The sequence below is a fragment of the Drosophila simulans genome, chromosome 2R (assembly GCF_016746395.2).
Source record: "Drosophila simulans strain w501 chromosome 2R, Prin_Dsim_3.1, whole genome shotgun sequence".
Taxonomy (NCBI): Eukaryota; Metazoa; Arthropoda; class Insecta; order Diptera; family Drosophilidae; genus Drosophila; species Drosophila simulans.
In genome coordinates, this window is record NC_052521.2 from 16241585 (window position 1) to 16260181 (window position 18597).

The window sequence follows — 18597 nt, forward strand, 5'->3', positions numbered from 1 at the left end:
GAGCAGAGATTGGAGGCGCGTGGAGTGGATTTTCAATCCCAAGGGGCTGCTTAAACGGCCGACGAGCTTCGAGTGGCCGGCGATTTGATAAATGTGACGCAATTGAAGTTTGTCGGCCAAAGTTGTTCGGTCAGCTAACTGTAAATGTTAATTCCCAGCTGAGAAATTTATTAATAGTCCCCGACCCAGGCGAGAGCTAAAACAAAACAAAAGTAATCTGACAAATAGAGGGGCAAGCAAAACGGCACCGATTTCGGCCATGGCTAAGTGAGTGGCCAAAAAATTTAAGTTGGTAATGCAAGAAAAGTTTCAACTTGAGCTGCAAGGGTGTTTCTAAATGAATTTTGTCAGTCGAGAAATGATTACACAACTCCCCAGGGGGCTGAGCGAAATTTTCTCGATTTCGAAGGGGAGCGACATACTGTTTAACTTACACTCATATCACGCATACGACCCGAGCGACTTATGGCCGCAATAAGTAGAAGTATATACCACTTAGTGGGTGGGATGAGTGGTTTGGGTGGCTGGGTGACTTTCCTTTTCTGGTGGTTACGTATCGCAATATGGCTGCCAATTGCACGCACTTTTGTCGTTCAATTTCATTCGGAAAACTCTTGTTTTTCCCCAACGTGGGAGGGTTATTTTTTCTTCGGTTTTTTCGGCTTTTGCTAAGTAGCTCAGCGGTTTCGCTCGGTGGGTGGCATGCTTAACGCCCCACCATTTCGGTCCAATAACCCCACTTTCAGCCACGTGTGTGTGTGCGTGCGACTATGTAATAATTTGGTCTATTTGTTGCCTGCCATTCGGTTTATTGAATTTGGCATTTGCATGTTAGACGAGTCGTGTCGCGCGCATGTGAGCCTCCTGAAATGCCAACCCACCTCCGCAGCATCAGTGGCTTTTCTCTTGGTTTTTGTGCTGAAAGCTATTCAATTATCTGGCAGTAAGTATTGCAAATGAAGTTGTTTATTGTGCCTGATGTAATGCCAATTGAATTTTTAGCTAAGACTGAAGGAATGGCAGGTGTTCCGATGGCAAAGGCAATTAAAATGCGTAACACGGGGCGTATGATGGATGCTTTTTCGTAGGCACGACCTTGACAATTGTCGTTTGATGCGGTCTATCTGCGTTTCAACTTGATTTATGCGACTTGTGGGTGGGAGGGGCAGAACAAAAGCAACCGCCAAACAAAACGGGGAGCCGAGCAAAGTGCAAAAGCGAATTAATTATGCACATTAACTTTTGCCGCCTAATGCGCGCTGCCAACCCAACAAACTGAGGTGAGAGCGACTGATTCGAATTCAGGGACGAAATAAGGATGCGAATCCCAACTAACACAAGTCCAGGCCTCGTTGAGTGCGCGAATGACTTTGAAAAATGGCAGTCGGCGAAAGCTGCTTAATTAGTGCGTAATTTGTAAGTTGAAGAAAAGAGGGAAAAACTCGGCTAAGTGGAAAGCCGAAGAAAGGCGGGGAAAAAAGGCCAAACAATGGGAGAGGTAAATATTAATTACTCCACTGGCCGCAGTAAAATGAAATGACTCCTCCAGTGGGCCATCTATCAATGTGGCTATCAATCAGGAGAAACCTTTAAAAAAAAAAATAACCATAATACAGCATCCTCCGATTAAACCCGCCTTTAGCTCATGTTGATTCTGTATAAACCTTGTTTATTTTCCATTTGCACCCTTTTGAGCCTGCTGTTGCACATTGTTAACGTTGTTTTTTCCCCTTATTTTTTTATTTATCTCTCGGTGGATTGTGGGCCGTTTTGTTTGTTTAGGCTGCGGTCTTGCGGCCACTTTGCTGACTGACCGATTGCCTTGGGCCTGGTTTTATGGCCAGGTGTCAATTAGCCGCTCCAATTTGTGATTAATTTGGCCAGATGTTGTCTCCTACGCCTGCAAAAATCGGATTTTTGCGGTTTTCATATGTGAATTGTCCGTAAATTACTCAGAGGTGGGCCACACAGACACAGACGGCCTTCCTTAATTTCCGCTGGACCTGCACATTTCTGGCCAAAATGCCCCGAATTGTATGCCACGGGTCCGGCTCCTCTCGCCCGCAATTCCCACGGCCCCACAAAAAGTTGAATTATGCGCAGAAAAACGCCTGTCGGTTTCCACCTCTTTCCACTCGGCGGTTACCATTTTTCCAGAGCACTTTAAGGTCGTTCAGTTAAATGCAGTGAAATTATTCTTTCACTGCGGTCGTCCATTGAAATGTTAATTAATGCCCTGGCAGGAACGCAACGGCAGCAACATCAACAATAGCATAAGGAGAAACCTTGGCCAGGAATCGAGTTCTATAATGGCCATGTCGCTGGTCACCTTTAGCCAGCGCGGCATTGCGCCGTCGAACTCTGTGGCTCTTTGGGATGATGATGCAGGTCCCGGTCGGATGCACTTTACGCACCAGTTGCATAAGTCCTTCATTTTCAGCGGAGCGGCGTAGCAACAGTTTCCGCCACTCCCGCTCAAATCCAATCCTCCAGCTCTATCTACATCTTCATCAGCGGGAATAGCGTGGAACAGGGTTAAAACATTGTCTGCCTTCTGCTGCTCAAGGGGCTGGGCCAAACAATTTTCTGCCTTTTAATGCCCTTTATTTGGGTATTGTAGATTAATATTGTAGTTTTATTTATGTGCCTCTTAAAACAAAGCTGACTCCAAAAAGGAAAGCATTAAATTACAAATTTACTAACCTATAGATAAAAATAATATAACGATCAGGATCAGCATCTCAGGTTAAGTTTATAAAGTTATTATCTTTGCATTCTTTGGTTACTTTCACTCTTGGTTTTCCAGCTAATTTTCCTGTACTTGCTCAGTGTTTTCATTCGCTGCTTCTTATAATTTTGCAGAAAGATTATTAATGACTATAGCAAACAGCTACCATAGAATTAATGAAAAAAATGGAAAGATGTTTCTTGGATCATAAGGTTGCCTAACTCTGTATACATTCGTTGTTTTGTGAAATATATAACAAGGGTATATAAGCTTCGGCTTGGTCAAAACTGGCATCCTTTCTTGTTCCTTTTTTTGGCATCGCTGGACTTTAACAAGCGGCTCGTTAACGGCAACCGCGCAATTACACTCGAAACGCTTTAAATTTTAAGTGCTGCCGAGTATGTTCTCTGCGTTTGGGTTTTGGCCGCGTGTCGCACCTGCAAGCTGGCAGTTCCAGTTCCAGTGGCAGTAGCTGTGGCAGTGGCAGTGGCATTGGCATTGGCTGCTACCTGTTGGCGACGTCCTGCCAGGCAGTTTTCCACGCTGCCAGCCAGTTTTCAGCGAGCCACTCACTCGACGCGCTCGGCCATTGTGGGGCTAATTGCGCACAGAGTGCGGTGCTTGGCGCTTCGAGCTCACTCGAGTTTTTCCCGCTCTTACCCTTGCCTGTACCACCACCATCACCAGGCACTTTTCCCACGTGAGAGTGTGTGAGTGAACGGCGGAAAGCGAGCCCGTGCCCGCGGCTCTAAATTAATCAAAAAATTGTTCTGCCATATTACTTTGGCAGCCGACATTTTGACTGGCCCAACACTTCAGCGAAAGCCGTCCGAAAAATCCTGCAATTAATGTGTTAAAAATTTCGCAGAACGCATACTTGAAAAAAACAGACCTTTAAGGTAAAAAATTTGACTGCAAATAATATTGCATAAAGCTTAATTTATTTCTAGGGGTTAGGATTATATACAGATTGATTTCGATGATCCCAAAAATGTAATTGATAAGAAAATCGCCGTTTTTTTCTGTGTGCTGGTATCCTTAGCTTGTTTCCGGTGTTTCCGTTTCGATTTTTGCCCATTTAATATCGGGCATAGTCCTCATGGACGCTGAATGCTCGGAACCGGCATTTCCTGCTGCCCTTAATAATTTTTCTCGGCTATGTTTTCTTTGCTCCACTTCCGCTTGCCTTGGCTTTCGCATATTTTTCTTCGACTGGTCTGCGTTATTTTAATTCTTCGAACTCGGACGCTTATTTGTCTTTATTATGGTTTTTTTCATTCTTTATATATATTTTACTGGTATTTTTTTAGCCTGCGGCAAAAGAGCATTATTGCAAGTGGTGTCCAGTAGCACTCGCCGAATGGAAGAAGCCCAGTTCAAGGACTTTGATGGACGTTTGCCCATTTATTGCTCATATTTCATATTTGCCACATTTTCGCTTTTGCAAATGAAAATGAAATTTTTAATAAAAACGATTCGCGTTGTTTTCATTGCTGTGAAAGCTGCTGCAGTAGCAGCAGCAGCAGCAGTAGCAGGAAACTGAAGCAGAAGCTGAAACAGCTTCTGCTGTTGATGTGTAATATTTAACGAGGGGATATATTCTTGGCATTTTCATTTTGCCCGAAAGTCCCTTCAGCACCAGCAGCAGCATCAGAAGCAGCAGTAGTGCACAAAAAATTGCCAGTTGATTGAACCAGGGAGTCAGGACCAAAATCCAGCCACAGGGGGGAGAAGAAGAGGAAGGGAAAGGATGGGCAGGAAGCTGAGGGGATTTCACAGGATAGATGAAGTGCCAGCTAAGCAGGTGTCTGGCCATCAACTAACGCACATCCTGTCCCTGGCCGAATGCAACAATTAAATTTCAGCAAGGACACCCACTGACTAACGCCACCACAGGATCGTCCATTGTGATAAATGGGCGGGAGGAGCGGTCGGAGCAGGACATCGCTTTGTTGCAGCTGCAATTTAGGTGAGTGAAGCAGATTTACCGCTGCAGCTCCGGCCAGCTATTGTCCACTCCCACTTCCAGGCACACCACACACACACACATACACCGAAACCCACCTGAGCTCCATTGATTCGCAATGGAGCATCATAGGAAAGCTGCAGCGGAAGTGCCACCAGGGCTGCGATAACTAAGCTATGCGAACTGGCTCTCGAAGGGAACCACGTGAAGCCTTGACTTATGTAACAGTTCCAGCTGAAAAGTCACATTCAGATTACAGAGAAAATATGTTAAATTATTCAAATCTAAAATGATTTTTAAATCAAATATTTTTGTTTATCCAAATAAAAACATTTTTACGAACCTACGACGAGTTAGGGCAGAAAATTAAGTAATATTTTTAATTTGCTAGGAGTTAAAGGGAAAATAAAAATATTAAAAGCTTCATTCCCAAGCCTACTAAGTTCATCATTGTTGGTCACGTTTGCTGTGATACATCAAGACTTTTTGACCAAGTGTGTTTTGCCTGTTTTGATGAAGAAATTTGAAGCCAAGAACTGAATTCCTGGTAATGTTTGCCTTCCATGAGCGAAGTGTATTAGCTTCCCCCAGTCAACGTCAATGACGTGACACTTGGCTGAAGGAAAGGGGATAAAACCTTCATCTGGAATATTCAGCTGGCCTGGCACACATTATATGGCACATTTACTCATCAAGATGCAACAACTTTCCTAATTGAATGTCATATGACTGACATTATGCCTGATGTGCGATGTGCCCTGGGCTGTCTTCTCTCGTTCTGCTCGATGTCTTGGCTGATTTTGCTAGAATGTTTCAGCTGCAGCGACTTACTCACGTGTGAAATTAATTTGTAATGACTATGTGTCCCATGCAGCGTCATTTGCATTTGCGAGGGAGCCTCCTGCATTCCATTTGGTGATGCAGATTGACCCCAGCAGCCAAGTGGCAAGTGGGCTCAAGGAGGTCAGGATGCAATACCATCCTTGCCAGCAGATGGGATGGGCCGGGTGAAAATTGTGCCCTCGTGGAAAGTTACGAAACCCGGACCAGTTCCCCTTCATCCACGTCAGCGGGCGCATTAAACCTTTCGCCGAAACTTTGTCGGAACTTAATTTCCTAAATTGTTCGCCAATTCTTCTTCGAAATGCAATTACTTTGTGATTTCAAAAGTGGCAGAAAGTTTTCATTCATTTCTTACTGTTACGTTTCGATTCGTTCCGTTTCGCTGGGACGAGTGCGATTCCGATTCGAAATGCATTGAAACTGGGGCCAACTTAAATTGGAATTGCATTAGAAGGAGGCGCAGCACATGCACCTCATTTCCGGCTAAGTGTGGAACCCCCTCGAAACCACTGATCTCACCACGTTCCCCGCATCAAGGAGGTTCGGAGCCACGCAGAAACCGCCACAAAACTTTCCGCTTTTGAAAATGCCTGAGTCCCGCACAGCGAGAAATATCTATTTAAGATTTTGATCTTCATATTTTGATTATTTTATCTAAATTGAATTGATTTTTAATCTTCAAATAATAGTTATATACGAATTTAAAGCATTGACTTGTGTACCCATATATGTTCATATTTTTTTTACTGTGCATTTATTCCCTTGCCGCCCGGCAGGCAACAGGTGAAATTGGCACAATCTGCACACCGCACGACGTGAGAGGCGTTGGGTGAAGGCTTTTGGGCTGGCCAAGCCGAAGAGTTGCTGTCAAGGACGTGGCCAGGACGACCAGAGAACCGGGAAGCTGGGGTGCCGAGAAGTCGAGAAGGCGGACAGACAACTGCAACCCGAGACGGGCGACGCAAATTGCTTCAAACACCTTGGCAGGCGGCTGGAAAAATTGGAACTGAGCAGACAACTTAAAGCGAAAAAAAGGCAGGACAAGTAATAGAAGATGTTGAAAGAATGGGAAAGGGTGGGTCGCTTGGAGTTGGGAAGCTATGCAGGACATGGCTTGTCTACTTAAAAGTTTTCAAAGCGCTGCTTATGGCACGTGCTGGCTGAAGAGCAGCGAAGGTGGGTAGGTGCGGTAACATGGCTTGAGTTGGGTTGGGGCAAGAAAAAAAGGAGGAGGGTGGGGGGCAGGTGGGCTGCGGGCTGTGGGCTTTGGGCTTTGGGCATGAGCACGCCAGGCAGGCAAAGCGTATTAAAATACAAAGCAGCATCATTAAATGTTAAAAGATGCCTTTGGCAGAATGTGGGAGGAGCGGCAATCGCAACTACAAGTGCCCAGAACCAGCAACAACCACTTAAAACAACAACAACAATCGGTGGAGAGGGTTGCAAAACAAAAAACAGCAAGTAAAAAAAAAAAAATAATTCAGAACAGAGCGCGCAAGGACAATGCAGCAGGGAAATTGCGCAAGCATCAAGTGCATTACTCAGGTGATTTCGCAAAGAGTCGAGCTCAGAAAAAATGTTACAAAAAGGAATACAGAAAAAAAAGACAATGCAAATGCAAATAATTCCCCCGACGAAGTCAAAGCCAAATAGCGATCTGTTAATAATTATAATTGAAAATGTGCAGAACAAATGTGGCGCAAATGAAATGCCTTTCAGCCATTCCGTTCAAGGCATTCCGTTGCGTATACGCAACGTATGCTGGTGCTACCGTTGCGAAGCATCCTTCTGGTGATTGCGATTATTCGGATAATGCCAGCGAGCTGTGGGATATCCACCACAAAGCAGCGGCAATCAGCAGGGGATTTCCTTGCCCAAATGCATTTTGGCCAACAGCCAGCAGTCTAAGAGCCGTAAGTGAGCCATTGTCTTTGCCATGTCGTTTGTTTGGGGGGCTGATGGTTGCACTTTCATTCCATTTGGCCGCCTCGTTCCCACTTTTACAATACTTAACTGCAAAGCAAAACTTCGATTCCGAATGCATCTCAAGGACTTGCAATTAACTGGGTCTATCCAGCGAAAACCTCTCATAGTTTTTATTTTTTTTTTGCCATAATTTGAACAATAGTTTGTGCCGAATTTCAACTGCTAGTATTGAGCGGTCCACAGAAAACTAATTGAGTAACGAGTTCTGATCCCCTAATGATTTCGCTTTATAGAATCAAACGGCAGCCTAAGGTCGACCACATCCTAAAGCGATTTTGGCCAGGTTAAGTTGCTTTTGTTCCCGCAAACTAGCTCTAAGTCCAAAGCGACGCCTCTGATTTTACAGGTAGCAGTTTTGGCCTTGAGCAGGACAATGAAATCCGCGCAGTGGCAAGAGGATTTTCGTCGAGAGCTGACGGAGTAATAAAAAGTGCAAGTAAGTGGGCGTTAAGGTGGGAGCGAGAGGTAGCTGAGTGTGAACGAGAGGGAGGAGACGATAAGCGAAAGGTGTTTGCCTTGGAAATGAAATTAAATTTACCTCACTCAGATATTAATAATTTTGTGTACATTTTACATTCATCGCTCGGCTATATTAAATGGCATTGAAAATGGAGCTCGGCCTTATCGTAAATTGCAAAATCAAATTTATGCCCGTCTATAGCTGTTATAATTATGTAGACTGTGAAACAATTTTATGGCAAATTGAGTTTTATTGGCCAGCAATGTACCGCCTGCTGGCTTGGCATCAGCCACCTTTGCCAAAATCCATAAATATAATATATATATCTATATATGTGTATATATAAACCGGTTTCTGTTCGGGATCCGGGGCATAAGGCTCAGCTGGCAGCTTTGAGTAGTTGTTGTCCTTATCAACGGCGTCAACAAAAAAGTTTTGGCAAGAACATCTCACAAGTGCCGGGACACACGTAGATACAAGTCCCCAAATGTGCCGCTGCTCTGTGTGTTTTGGATAACCTTTTGCTGCCGCTGGATTATGATGAGTTTTGCTCTCGGCCCGGAATCCGGAAAAAAAGAAACGCTGGGGCCCAAGTCCCGGACTAAGGCTGAACTCGTAAATACCTTCATTATCGTTAAATCATGCTGAGTGGGAAAGATGGGGCACGAAGTGGGTGTTGTGCTGGAGGAGCAGGAATCCCTCAGCTCATGTCAGGCGTTGTCCTGGCCGTTGCCTTTTATTTGCCCTTTATTCCGGTTTCTTCTGTGCGGCGTGGCTTTGTGACTGGCTCATGTGGAGTTTTAAATAGATTTAAATGCGCATTTAAATGAAATAAATGAGCAACATTTCGACGCACTCAGCTTGAGATTTGCACAGGGCCAAAGTTGGTGAAAAATCAGTTACTTTGAAATATGGGCGTGACCTCAACTGTGACCCACTGGTCATAAGATGAGGAAAGATGGGGCATAATGGTTAAAGTTCAGCTAAATTCGAATCCTATGCTTCATAAACTACCTAACACTTCGGTTATGAACTGGTTGATATCCACAATAATAAAGATTACCCTAATCCACTTTAAAAAGTGAATTCTAATGCACATTTCAATAGCACAATCCTCATTCTAAGGAATAAACTTATGAGTATGAGTTCAGAACTTTAAATACCTTAAATCACCAAAATATCGACACGCCCACTGACTTCACATTTTTCCAACCGGCGCCCTTATTTATAATGACTGTAAGGAACGAAGCGAAAAACTTGATGCCATAAAAATGCAATTATATGGAAATTTATGATAAATTTCTTGGCTGTTAATTACAAAATATTCATAAATTATCCACTCAATTCTCCCACGAAATTCCCTAAAAGTATTTTATTTATTATTACTGGTGATGCATTGCCGCAGAAGAATGAGTATTTCAGCAACGTCGGAGTTTCGGTGGTGGAAACAAATTCTAATTAAAAACTCAAAGTTGGAAAACTTTTTAGCCCAGGAATCTTTGCAACCGGCACCTGTTTAAGCCCGGCGTCAAAGCCGAAAAACTTAAGAGCTCAGAGTTGGCTCAATGTAAATATAATTGCCACTAAAGTCCAAACTAGTAAACTTTCTAATGCACAAAGTGTCGAAAAGTTCATTCATCACATAAACATGAATGCACAATGTGTGAGCGAGTGTGTGTTGTCGAATTAGTTATGCATTCGTTTGCTTTTTATGAACTTTCCGTAGGTTTCCGCCCTTCTGTGTTGGATGTCAAATGAGTTGAGAAAGGAAATCAAACCCTTTGAGTAAGTGTTTCGAGACAAGAGTCATGATCTCTGTTTGCAACTAATTTAAATACAAGCAATTTAACTAAAGCTGAGGCATCAAACCAAATATTTCTAAAATATTTTGATTTTGAGCAACTAAATTTTCTTAAATACATATCTGTAATATTTTTTATAGTAATTATGAATAGCATAACCTTGTTAACAAAGTAAATTGATTAAATTAATTTTAGAATAGAAGGACCCTCTTTTTTTGTTTAAAATTCATTTTTAAAGGTCATTCTGCCTCTTAATTTTCATCGGAAACTGCGGTGTCTACCATAAATTATGTGATATTTTAAGCTGATTAATAACAGCGTTGAAAAGTTGTTTGGGCTCCCTAGTAAATCACCGTCAAAAAATAAAGTTGCCAGCCGAAAGAAGTTGCTTCCTGCAATTAGGGGAATGTATGTTAATGAGGGGCGGTGGAAATGCGGCTGAATTCGAGTAACAACTCGGCTAATTACAGTGAAAACTAACCACGAGAGGCATTCCCCTTATGTGAGAAAAATTTAATTAAAAAATGCTCCTTTCACATGTTGAATCCACTCAGAAAGTTTGTGAAAAGTTTGTCAATTTGCACTCGCCTTCTTGAGTCAACGGTACGTTTTTGTTTTTTAACTGCATTTAATTAGGATTGAAAAAAGGACCTCAATTTCACTTAACATGGCTGAGCAAAATTAATTTCTTGCATAAATTGCGAGGCCCAAAAGGGCTGCTCCAATTTGGTTGTGGAAAACGAGAGATTAAAGTCTGAACTGGCCGAGAGTCAGTCTGGCTTTTCACCCCAAGTACCCATGCCGAAATAGCATCGATCGATTTCCGTTTAATATCCCCAGCATGATATGCTACCATTTTCCCTGAGCTCACAAGTAAATACGCCAAATCATTGCGGCAATTTCGATGCGATGCGATGCGATTCGATTCGATTCGGTTCCGTTTGGCACGTATTTAGAGCCTGGCCAATGGCCGAGCATAAAAATTATATTAAATTGGCATTAAAATCATGGCCTGGTCATGGCCGACAGCAACAACAGCAGCCACTTCAAATGGCCATTAAAATAATAACCAGACGGTCTGGGATCCGATTTGGTTTGGTCTGCCTTGGCAAAAGATCAAAGGGCTACTGACCACAATGTGTACTTAAGCATGGGCAGCACGTGCTGCAATGAACTCGTCAAACTCCAGTCGACACACTTATGCAAATGGTCCGGACTGTCCTCCCCAGTGCCAGGAAGTTTCAGCCTGAAATTGCGATTCAATGATAGAGTTTAGAGTTCAGTACCAGCGGGCATTAATGGCTGACAGGATTCATTTACCATCAACTACGGCGCAGATGAGGAGTACACTGTGGAATAGCAGGAAATTAAAGTTGGGCTTTTTAATATTTTACAAATTAAATAAAACTATTTCGAGCACTGTAGAGCATTAACAGCAAGCGTTTTAATGGCCGTTTAGTTAAAATTGTCGACATTTATTACGAGAATGCCGCAGCTGGAGTTCAATTAAATCGAATTAAAGTTCCGGCCGCTTGAAAGGTTTTGCCACTTCACGTAGCCATAAATTATGTGTCCGAGTAACTGACAGCCAAGAACTGAAGTTGAAGTCAAAGTCCGAGCGAACTAAACGCGATTATCTTAATTTATGCAGGGTCCTGCGATTTTGGCGCTGGTTAGGTTTACTTATGCGTATCCGATGCTTTGTGAAAATAAATATAAATTGCAAAAACTGTCAAAGCCAAACACTTTGGCGTAGTCCAAGTCCGAGCTGGCCGAAAAGGGAATGCATTGGGCAGCAGGTCCTGGCCAACTTCACATGTGTATAATCGTATGTGTGTTAGTGTTTGGGTGCGGTACAATAAAGACATTTTTATCGCTGCCGCATTTGACATTTGAAGTATGCGCTGCAAAATTTATTGTTGCTCCGTTGTTTCAATAAACAAGACTTGTTCTTGCTGAAACGACTAGTATAACAAAAGGCGAATAAAAACAGGCAATGGCACGGCTATAGCAGCACCCGATTGGAATTTCAATTTAAGCTTTTATCTTTGGGCCAGGCCAGGCGATGTTCCTTTGCTCCTTTGACATGCAAAGACAACCCGGAGCCCACGTTGAAAAGGTGGGTGAGTGCCATGCGAACCTGTTTGGCAAATAGTTGCGCACGAGGAGGCTGTCAATGATTGTTTAAGATTGCTGCCGTAATTGTATCGGTTGTTTGTTGCCGGGCTATGACTGCCGGCAATCAGCTTATACATATTGCATGGCCATCCTGCAATAAAACCATTCGCACTCTCGCAAAACCAGCCAAAGCTGGAATCGGAGCAGGGATGCGTGTCCTTCGGATGATGGCCTCACTGCTTATCCCCAGCACGTGCTCGGTGCACTCCTGGAACAATCGCACAACGGGTGTGAAAGCACTGGAAGAAAATATTGCCAATATTTAAATTGAACACCCCATTACTTGTAGTTAAAATTGTAATATTTCTATTTTTAATCATTTTACGTATATAGTGATATTATTATTATAAGTTATTATATTTACTTGGATTTTGTGATATTTTTTAACGTGTAGCTGCCACCTGCTGTTGGCCAAATCAACTCGCACATACACCCGCTCCTGTTCGCAGGAGCCTGCAACGTGACGTCAATGCGAATGCGCTTCAAAGTTGCTGCCGATGGTGCGTATACGCAATGCCGAAAAGCATCCGCTCGTTTGCCCATCGGACGATGGTTCTTTTACATAACAATGGCGTTCGCCGGGCGCTAAGTGTGACAATAAATTGTCCTGTCAACTTGTATTTATCTATATCGTGACCATTTCCGGTGCCAGCGGGCAAAAGTTTTGTTAGGCGCCCCAACAACAAGTGGCAAAAGGAGGCTCGCTTTATTACCTTGATTCAGTGGTGTCCTTCGGGTTCATTGTCTTTCTTCTCTCCCTGCGCCTCCCTCTCTTTCCATTTTCCGGACGAATTCCATTTTGCATGTGTGCGTGAATCCTTTTCGGGGATTCTGCCCCCTGTGCGAGTTCATATTAAATTCGTATGCCTCGCGTGCGCCGCGCAAACAAATACCATCAAAAAAAAGAGGCAGCCCGGCACAATGCAGCACCGTCTCTGGGGCATAATTTGCGTTTAATGAATTGTGCAAAAAGATTTTTATTCACTTAGCCACACACCCAGACACACACACACACGTGCGACTGTAAGCCGCTTAGCGCCATTTTTGGTCTAGCAAATTGAAAAGCTGCATTACGACTGATGGCTCTTCTTCTTGTATGCTCAGTCGGGATTACTTTCCGATCAATTATTTAGTCATTAGTGCTACAATAACCTAATATATGTAAACAAGTAAATATTTAGTGGTGTGCGTGGCGCAATTTGCTTGATCGATGAATGTGGCCAAGAAAGAACTGACTAATTAAGATTAATTAATGAGGCGGAGTTTTCAATAGCAGTTTTTGGGGATTACGGTCAAAGCTGAGTATTAAAGCAACTTTAAGAGGGATCCTTTTGCACAAAAATCTGTCAGTTCATCATTTTGAGTGCAGGAACAACGAAAACGGCAAGAACAATGCTTAACACCACATCAAGTTAAGATGATAGCCTTCATGACAACAACACACGCGCCAAACTTTTCAAGATATACGAGTGTGTGTATACACAAAGAGCCGGGGCCGAAAAACGAGAAAAACTGGCGGCTGTAATTTACACGCTTTTCCCGGTCGGAAGCCCCCCACCCCCTGCCACTGTCCTCGATCAACGTCAGGCAAACGCTTTTCCTGATAGCGGACATTCTCCCCGAGCACTGCACACTATGGCATGGTACAAACGTACGCCTTTATCTCGACGTCGAGATGCGTAAATGTGCGTGTGTCCCGCATTTAATGCGGTCTGCCTTGGCGATAAACTTTTGCAGCTGCTATATAGAAGGCAGCCCCAATCCATAAGGCCCTTCGTCGAGCGCCCGCTTTTATTTGGCATTTTTTGGATTGCCGCCTTCCGTTTGGCTCAATCATTTTACGTCTCATAAAACATAAATAGCAATCGATTCGTGAATGGAGTCCTCCCCAATCGACAGTCGGCGGCAGTCTCAAGTCCTCCAGGATCCGTCCAACTCCATCTGACACTGTCATTGTTTCGTCGGCGACAATTTGAATTACCCGTAGCGGGAGATAAGGCCAAAATCGGAGGCCTGCCACTCGATGCCGGCATACTCTTTCCAGTTCGTTGGCAATTTAAACATTTATGAGACCACCAAATGCGATGAATTGCTCTCTGTTTACATTGCAAAGTAAACAAATGTTTCTGTACTCGTCAGCGTTTCTTTCAAATGTTTGCGAATTTTCGAATTTGTTTAAATTATACATTTAACGAACGCAGTCCCGGTGCTTTGTGTGAGTAAAATGTTGCAGAATTTTTGTGTGTTTTTATATATATTTGTTTTTTGTTTGGAATTATATGTTTTTATTTATATTTATAAATCCTAAGGTTTTATTATAAACGGATAAAATTCTAGAAATAATTATTTTTATTATATAATTTGAACTTTCTGATACAAGTTTGCAAATATACAAATAAATATCCAATAGCAACACCTGGGCCATGTATCCTCGCCGAGGATAAAGGACATTCAAGGTCTATATGCTCATCGATTCCCCGTTGTTCCTGATGTTGCTGTCGTTATTGTTGTGTTTTTTTTTTTTTTGTTTTTGCTGGTTGCTCTCCAGGGTAACATTTGGCGGTTACTTTGCCGCGGGCGGCCAAAGTCTATAATGCAGCATTATTTTATGTCGAGCCAAGCAATTTATTGAATTTTCCTCCTTCGTATGTTGAGCTTTTTTGTCTTGCGTTAGACTTCAGCTCCAGTTTTTTTGTTTTATTTTTTTTTGTGGGCCAAATGTGTTGAAGTATTTTATGGGTCTTTTGGGCAAATATCAATAAATTTTTAATATGATAAAGTGAGTCAAATGATGATTGAAATCGAGCTACGAATTCGCATTGCTTATCCAGATCAGGTTTTTGCCGGAGCGAACTCTGTTCATTTTGCAGTACTTTCACTGCACAAATTGAATTCAGTGCTCGGTTGGCTCTTTGCTATCCTTGTGGCCTTTGTGTCATTCTATCCTCGCCCTGAGAGTCCTTTTTTTCGCCCGCTCTCTGCCATCTGCCATTTGCGATTTGCCATTTGCATGGCTAGCAAAAGCGATAAGAAAATTGCAATTCCCACTGCACGGACACATGTGACAAAAGGGCTTGGGAAATGGTGGAGTGGGAAAAGGGGGCGTGGGAAAAGGGGGCGTGTTAAGCTGCTTAGTAGTGACTGTGACAAAAAAAAAGAAATCGCCAAATTCAATTGACGCTACTCGAAACAAATCAAAGGCGAATCAATGCCAACTGCCAGCGAATTTCGGAGATTTTAGAATGCAAATTTAAACGCAATATTTAGCCAGCATTAGGCAATGAATTAGCCGGAGAATTAGATGTCGGTGGAATTTTTCAGTGGGAAATTATGGGGTGAGTAGGGTTGTCATACATGTTTAATTGGCTAAAATTCAGCTTTATCTTTAACGCGGCCTCACTCACTCATACGCGCGCACACATTTAATTACTACACCGTTGGCAATAATTTATAATACTAATTAAAATTTCGAACACGCATACACGCAGACACAAACACATTCGCATAAATAATCACTGGAGAATGGAGAATGCGCCGCCGGCATTGAAAATTTTCATTTGCATGCAGACAACAATCTCGCACACAACCCAAAACACCCTCCAATACGCATGAAATTGCGCCTGTGTTTTTGTGTGTGTGCCGGTGTGTGCAACCTTTATCAATCAAATGTTAATTAAGTTTCAACTCAGGCAACCGAACAAATGCCAAACCAACTAACAAGCCAACTTTTTCGCCGAGGCTTTTCCACAGGAGCCACCGACGACGACGACGACGACAACGATTCTGTTGAAAAATTAAATTGGTTTGCTTTCGCAGGTTTAGTGAAGGAGGAGGCCACCATGGCGTATGCGAAACAACTTTCCCCACCTTTCCATTCCACTCCCAACAAGCTATCACGCATACGACCTGGCAGCCGGCATATAAAATGCAAACGTAATGCGTTCATCAAACAAAATTACCCAACTGATGCTCCATCTCCAACGAATGAAAAAACCGGAAAAAAAACTAAATATGGAATAAAGGGAAAATATATGTATGTCTGCGTAACCGGAAATGTAAGTGCTCCTCTCACTCCGTTCATGATATTGTCTGACTTGTTTGTAATGGTTTTTTGGTTAACATGCGCCAGATTGATGAGTGGCCAAATTGTACACAGCCACAAATTGTGGCAATTTCGGTTACTGTCAACGCTGCAACACACAACCACACACACACACACCCAAAGTCTGGGGGCTTTCTTGCACTAACACAGGCAAGCTGAAAGGACGAGATCCATACACACGTACAGTCGGAAAGGCGTAAGCATGTGGCAAGTGTGCAGGCACGTTTTTATATTGCAGCAGCCAGTAGAGCGCTTGTTTGCATGCCAACGAGGAGTGGCTACCGCAAGAGAAGCCGAATCCGAATCTAAATCAGAATCAGGAACAGCAAACAGGAGCGAAAGGCAGGTTGCAACAGAGACATCCACATCCACTCCAGCCGGAGTCAGGCTCTGTTGCGGTTGCAACAACTCGTTGGGGCATTCCAGAAAGTTGTCCTGCCCGGAGGGATTCCGCATAGAGCTTGGACCAGCTGCATTCCATGCGAGAGTTCCAGCATTAGCACATTTTTGAGCATTTCAAGACAAACACAAACATTTTTGGCGGTTTTTTAATATTTGTGTAGAAACAAAGTCATAATTTAATTTGTTCCATAGACGCTCTAAAAAGTTATTAGTTAAAACTCCAAAAGTCCTCTTAGTATAACAATGTGTGTTCTCTAGATAAACAGCGAGATAGTTTTTAGGTTGTTTAAAAATTAGAAAACATTTCAATCTAATCAAGGGAAATAGAAATTCCAGCTTCCAACTTACATAATGCATGTACATTGTTTAGTTAACGCAATTTTGGTACCCAATGTAGTGTTTGGCTCTTTCGAACTTTTCAAGCAACTATTGTGCCCGAGGTCGAATGGCATTCAATGCCCCCGCACCGCCACTCGATTGTGTCACACGGGGCGGATGCTTGACGTGACGTGCGCCAAGCTGCAACGGTAACTGCAATTTGATAAAGCAGAGTGACAAGTGCAGCAGAGCAAAAGGTCAGCATTCCAGCAAACACAATCCCCTTCGCCACTCTCCTTTCCACGCTGGCCATTTGCAACTGACAGAAGTCAGCGGGAAGGTGACAGGCGAAACCAGGTAAGACCGTCAGAAAGAAATCGCTTGGCATGTGATGCCAACATCAGAAACAGTAATCTCCAATGATAAGGCGTCACAGTTGTCGCAGTTATGGAAGCCAGTGGGCAGAAACGCGCATGTTGCGTTATTTATTCGGACTCATCTGCCGAGCAGCAGCTCTATGTCATCGGTCAGGGCAACTGGTTCCAGTTCGGCGCCATATCTCTTGTGTATGTTTCCCTTTCGATCCACCAGAAACTTGACAAAATTCCACTCGATATCATGCTGGTGGCGCGTTAGGAGCTTGTACAGCGGATCTGCCTGGGCTCCCTTCACATCTATTTTGGCGAAAAGGTGTCCTATGTTGGCTCCCTCCCTGCGCAGGTGATCCAACATCTCCTGGCCATCGGACTCGGGCATTTGACCCCCAAATTGGTTACAGGGAAAGTTTAAAATTCTCAGGCCCTGCTCCTCATATTCCTCTAGTAAATATCGTAAACCGTTGTACTGAGATAAGGTAAGTCCGCATCTGAAGTAAAAGGTAGGCCAAGTTTTTAAGATTTTTAAGAACTTTTTGTGGATCATTCTTACCTGGAGGCAATGTTGACGATGAGCATCACATGGCCGGCGAATATATCGAGTTGCACTGGATTCCCAAAGGTATCTCGAACGGTGAGAGCGTGTATCGTTAGACGCCATCGCATATCCTGCAAATCCTGCTGCAATCTGCTGCGTGTTTGTAGTACTACTACCAAGGCCACTGCAGCCAAAAGGCCTGGAAAAAGAGTTTCTTTATCGAACATCGTCTAGCGTGCTAACTGCATTTGGGATCACAAAGTGAAGCTGGAGAAACGCTTTAAGTGAAAATCGATTCGAGAGGCTAATTGTGCGTGAAGCGACTGTTAAAAATCGCATTTAAATGTGCGGCCCTTTCGTTTCGGTGCTGGCACACACACACACACGCACACACATACATATGCCCCAAAAAAGTGGCAGCTAAAATTGAATTTGGCCAAAAAGAGCTAAAGTTGCATATGCTGACCCACGAAGCGAGTTGCACGTTAACTTAATTTTAAACTTTTTTTGGCCTCTGCCTGCCACACGAAATGAGAGCACAAAACACACATACACGCACACAGTTGCACACTGAAAACAACAACAACAAAAAGTTGAACAATCGTAACGAAATAATTGAATTTTCATTTCCGTTTTATGTGTTTACTTCCGCTTCATGGCCGCGGCACCATTTTCTCCAGCTTTTCCGTTTGCCCTGTCCATATATGTGTGTGTGTGTGTGGGCTTGGTGATTTCGGCCTATTTGTATACAAAAGGCAGTCAATTTCTGCCAGCTTGAGGAAACTTTTTAAGTCAATTGTCAAAAAGTTTTTAACATCTTTTCCCCAGCCACGCCCCACTTTTGTGGGCTCGATATGGCTCTGTTTCTGTTTCATTTTCGCTGCCAAAATTGAAATATAA

The 18597-nt window shown here is 43.3% G+C and overlaps 1 protein-coding gene across 1 annotated transcript; it reads right to left on the bottom strand.

Moving 5' to 3' along the window:
* Positions 1–17230: 17230 nt before the first annotated feature.
* Positions 17231–17961, bottom strand: LOC6735211 (glutathione peroxidase homolog BsaA). Its single transcript, XM_002082148.4, has 2 exons — positions 17713–17961; positions 17231–17650 (listed from the first exon to the last, which is right to left on the bottom strand). Exons 1-2 carry the CDS (start codon positions 17922–17924, stop codon positions 17281–17283), a joined length of 582 nt encoding a protein of 193 aa, XP_002082184.1. The 5' UTR covers positions 17925–17961; the 3' UTR covers positions 17231–17280.
* Between the last annotated feature and the right edge of the window lie 636 nt (positions 17962–18597).